This window comes from Juglans microcarpa x Juglans regia, chromosome 3S, assembly GCF_004785595.1.
Source record: "Juglans microcarpa x Juglans regia isolate MS1-56 chromosome 3S, Jm3101_v1.0, whole genome shotgun sequence".
NCBI lineage: Eukaryota > Viridiplantae > Streptophyta > Magnoliopsida > Fagales > Juglandaceae > Juglans > Juglans microcarpa x Juglans regia.
This window is the reverse complement of record NC_054599.1, coordinates 7,978,373-7,983,005: the sequence shown is the minus strand read 5'-3', so window position 1 is coordinate 7,983,005 and position 4,633 is coordinate 7,978,373. Positions and strand designations below refer to the sequence as shown.

The 4,633-nt window shown below is 35.2% G+C and overlaps 2 protein-coding genes across 2 annotated transcripts; both read left to right on the top strand.

Annotated features, from left to right (window-relative positions):
* Positions 1-740: 740 nt before the first annotated feature.
* Positions 741-1,634, top strand: LOC121258033 (21 kDa protein-like). Its single transcript, XM_041159358.1, has one exon. It carries the CDS (start codon positions 810-812, stop codon positions 1,434-1,436), a length of 627 nt encoding a protein of 208 aa, XP_041015292.1. The 5' UTR covers positions 741-809; the 3' UTR covers positions 1,437-1,634.
* A 1,398-nt stretch (positions 1,635-3,032) lies between these two features.
* On the top strand, positions 3,033-4,418 carry LOC121258659. The gene is made up of 4 exons (XM_041160205.1): positions 3,033-3,128; positions 3,220-3,357; positions 3,493-3,891; positions 3,990-4,418. The coding sequence occupies exons 1-4, from the start codon at positions 3,033-3,035 to the stop codon at positions 4,416-4,418; spliced, it is 1,062 nt and encodes a 353-aa protein (XP_041016139.1).
* The last annotated feature ends 215 nt before the right edge of the window (positions 4,419-4,633 follow it).

Below are 4,633 nucleotides of genomic sequence, written 5' to 3'. Positions count from 1 at the left end.
CAATCGAGGAGTACCGAGATGGAGAGAGATAAATACTTAAAATGAGTCTAATAATCTTATATACCGTTTACATAACAAAATTTACCTTATAATAATTTGATTTTTAAACTTATTACTGCAAATTCAACTATTTATACATCCTCTATATCAGCTTGTAAATAAAACATTTAGTAATTGTTAAACTTTTAATATAGTTGTAAATTTTATTTTATTTTTTTTCCTGATCAGAGGTAGTAGAATTTGTAAGGACTTGTCTTGGTTTGGTTATATATCTCATCTTATTTAATCTCATTTTAACCATTATAATTTTTCTAAACTTCAACATAAAATATAATAAACAATTTAACATTTTCAAATCTCAAAATAAAAATAATATTAAAAAATAATATTTTACTAATATTTTATTTAATTTTTAACTTTCATCTCATCTCATCTTATCTGTGTAACTAAACCAGTTTAAGTATGGGAATAAAGTAGAAAGTTTCATTGTTTAGTGGACCATTGTCTAGTGTCCTCGACTTCAATAGATCCCTACTATAATAACGTTACAAGATAATAAATAATTCAACTTTTATTTTATTATTTATAAACTATTTTAACCCATCTTAATTTATCTCTAAATCTAAACTACTACTAAAGAGAGCAGCAATGGTGGCAATCTTGCTATTTCGCTTACAAACAATGGGTATAAATGTATTTATGATACAGGAGCGGTCCCTGGAGCTATGCCTATAAACTCCACGAAGTAAATAATACTTGGTAACGGCAATTCCAAAAGAAACCCACATTGAGACCAAAAACATCAAACCATGAAAACCCAAGAGCCACTTCACTTCCTCCTCTCCCTCGTCTTGGCAACATTAATTTTCCGGCTGCACCCAGTCCCGACCGTCGGATACCCCGACCCCACAACCACGACCGACGCCACCGATTTCATCCGTACGAGCTGCGGAACAACGTTGTATCCCGACCTCTGCTACACGTCGCTGTCCCGGTATGCCAACGCTATACAGCAAAACCCGGCTCAGCTGGCCAAAGTTGCCATAGCCGTGAGCCTCGCCAAGGCAAAGCACCTGGCCTCCTTCGTGTCCAACGTCTCCCGCCATGCCGACTACGGCACAGACCCACGAACGGCATCCGCGCTCCATGACTGCTTCTCCAACTTCGGCGACGCCGTGGACGAGATTCGCGGCTCGCTGAAGCAGATGCGCCAGGTGGGAGCTGCGGGAGCGGATTCGTTCAGGTTCCAGATGGGGAACGTGCAGACTTGGATGAGCGCGGCGCTGACAGACGAGGACACCTGCACCGACGGGTTTGAGGACGTCAGAGACGGTGAAGTGAAGACAGAAGTATGTCATCGGGTGGCGAAGGCGAAGAAGTTCACGAGCAACGCGCTTGCTTTGGTTAACAGTTATGCCGCCGATGGGATCCCTTGATGGGGTTTGCATTTTGTTGTTTCCGACTTGAGTTTTTATCAGTGAATTTATTTAAGCAGATAGATTGTGGGAATCTTGAGTGAGAGTTTTGTGCATATTTTGGGCTTTTGTAATTTTTTTGTTGTGAATTTTTAACTCTGTGTGCTTGTAGATCAGATGGTGGCGATATTTGCTAGTTAATCGATATGTTTTGTGGGATTTACTTGATGCAATTATCAATATACACTTTTACAGCAGCCCAAGTTCTAAAAAAAGCTCTAATATATATATATATATATATATATATATATATATATATATATATATCATGTGTGTGTACACACAATAGGACTCGTTTAAAATATCATAAAAAATATAAATAATAATGAAATAATTTGATTTGAGATTTTTTTTTAGGTTTTAGAAAATGAGAGAAAAAATTGAAATTAAAAAATTGTTTAAATATAGCTTTTTTAATATTATTTTTGTTTTAAAATTTAAAAAAATTATATTATTTTTTGTGTTTTGTCTGTGAATTTGAGAAAATTGAAATGATTAGATAAAAAAAAATTAAAAATCTGTAATTGAAAAATGTTTGTTGTTTGAGTGATATTTGGAGAAGAAATATTTAAAAATATATGAAAATACTTTGAAATATCGGAAAATACCTTAAAACACTTGTGTTCCCAAACTGTCTGGTTTGGTTACATAGATCAAAGTATCTTATCTTATATAATATAATTATTATAAAATTTTCAAACTTATACACAAAATATAATAAACAATTCAATTTTTTCAAATCTTAAAATAAAAATAATATTAAAATTTTTTATTATAATAATATTTTATTTAACTTTTAACTTTTATCTCATCTCGTTTCATCTTGTCTCGTCTCATTTGTATAATCAAATGAAACAATTCTGCCACTATTACTGCTATCAAGTATTAACTCCTTTTAAAGTTGAAATAGCTTCATTGGAAAAAATCTGCTATAAATATAAAAGGGGTCCCGCAAGGGCCATGCTCCCTTGGTTACTAAATTTTAAATAAGATTATTTTTGTATATAGTTAAATCCATATATGATTAAAAACAATAAGCTTGGCTGATCAAAATTAAAACTAATCTTTTGTTTTGTAAGGCTAATACTCTTGAATAGGGAAGGTTGATTTTGCAAGGTTATGAGACAACTTCAGGACAAAGGTTAAACCTTGAGAAGACCTCTATCATTTTCAGCAAGAATACAACCAAGGTTACTCAAAAGTATATCCTGTCTATAGCTGGGATGAGGTCTACAATGACATAAGAAAGATACATTGGGTTGCCATCTGTAGTGGGAAGGGATAGAAGCAAGTCTTTCCAAGGAATTCTTGATAATATCATTTTGACGATTAGTAATCACAGCGTGAAGATGTTATCTCAAGCAGAGAAGTAAATATTTATAAAGGCTGATTCAAGTTGTTCCTACCTACACTATGAGTTTCTTTAAGTTGCCTAACTCATTGCTGAAATCTATTAACAGTGTCATCCAAAGTTTTTGGTGGTGGCAGCAGGAAAAAGAGCATAAAATCCATTGGGTCTCTTGGAAACTGATAGGGAAGGCAAAATCTGTTAGGGGCATGGGTTTTAGGGACCTCGAGTGTTTTAACAAAGCAATGTTGGCTAAACAATGCTGGAGGTTGATTCAAGAACCTGATTATCTAATAGCCAATAAGGTGTTAAAGGCTAAATATTTTCCAAATTCTACTTTTTAGAAGGCAAAATTGGAGTCTAAACCTTCATTTGTCTGGAGAAGCTTTCTTGCAGCTAGACACATTGTGGAAGCAGGCTCCTGTTGTAGGACTGGTAATGGGAGTGATGTCCATATATGGCAGATGGCTTGGTCATTCTGCTCCTAGTAAGGTTTTTAGTCCTATCAAGAAGTTGGACTGTGAAGCTACTATGGCAAACTTGATTGAGCCTAACTCTAAGTAATGGAAGTTTGACTTAGTGCAGGAGATATTTGAGCAAAGAGAAGCCAACATTATTCTAAAAACTCCTATAAGCACTATGAAATGTAGGGATAGAATTATGTGGTAGAGCTCTAAAGATGGTTGCTTCTCAGTTAGGAGTGCTTACCGTATGGAGAAATCGAGGGAACTGGCAGAAAAGGGTCAAGCATCAAGGAGTAACCAATTTGAAGAAGTTTGGAAGCAAATCTGGCAGCTCAATGTGCAACCTAGTGATAAAGTTTTATTGTGGAGGACTTGTCTCGAGGCTCTTCCTACCCAGTCCAATTTACTTAAGAAGAAAGTTGTAGATCATCCTTTATGTCCCATTTGTTGTATGGCAGAAGAGAATGTGATTCATGCTCTATGGAGATATGAGTATGCTAAGAATGTCTGGAGTCAGTGCTCTAAAAAATTGCAAAAATGTTACCTGCCTCGATCCTTTATGTTGGAACTTTTTGATGCAGTTCTAAACTCAATGGAGACTCAGGTTGTTCAAGAGTTTGTGGTGGTGGCTAGGAAAATTTGGTAGAGGAGGAATTATTTTATCTTTAATAAAGAGTTCTCCATCCTAATTTGATTGTGAAGGAAGGCAGAGTTATTCTTGACATGCTGGCAAAGGAGGATCTTAATAGAAGCAACATGAGTAAACAATTATGCTCAGCAACTGCAAATTGGAAGGCCCCTCCCTTGAATTGGTTCAAACTAAATTGGGATGGATCTGTTGATAAAATGCAAGGATTTATTAGAGTTGGTGTGGCTGTGAGGGATAGTGCGGGCCAGATTATAGCAACAATGAGACTAAGAAAGCACTTGTTTCCAAACCCTTTGCTGGTTGAGGCATATGGAGTTCTTCAGGCTATCAAGTTTGGTTTGGATCTAGGACTCAGCTATGTTATTATTGAGGGGGATTCCTTACAAGTTATCAATGCTCTACATAAGGATAAGGAAGACTGGAGTAGTGCTAGTATGTTTATGTGTGAAGCTAAACAGGTGATGACAAATTTTGCTAAGTGAGAAGTTTCTCATGTCAAGAGAAATGACAATTTCATGATTCACTTATTGGCAAAAGATGCTCTTTCCATCTCTGATGTGATTGTAACTATGGATGATGCTCATTCTTGTATCTCTTCTTTATTATAATGGAATGGCAATAGAGATTTTCTTTTAAAAAAAAAAAAAATTTAAAACTAGTCATCTTCCAAAAATAGTTGGTGAATTAGTAAAAAAAA

Excerpts from the sequence above, each read along its gene's own strand:
- LOC121258033 (XM_041159358.1), top strand. The coding sequence starts at position 810 with ATGAAAACCCAAGAGCCACTTCACTTCCTCCTCTCCCTCGTCTTGGCA.
- LOC121258659 (XM_041160205.1), top strand. The coding sequence starts at position 3,033 with ATGGGTTTTAGGGACCTCGAGTGTTTTAACAAAGCAATGTTGGCTAAA. Across the intron at positions 3,358-3,492 it reads TGGACTGTGAAGCTACTATG|AGCTCTAAAGATGGTTGCTT; the intron begins GCAAACTTGATT and ends ATTATGTGGTAG. Across the intron at positions 3,892-3,989 it reads TAAACTCAATGGAGACTCAG|GAAGGCAGAGTTATTCTTGA; the intron begins GTTGTTCAAGAG and ends TTGATTGTGAAG.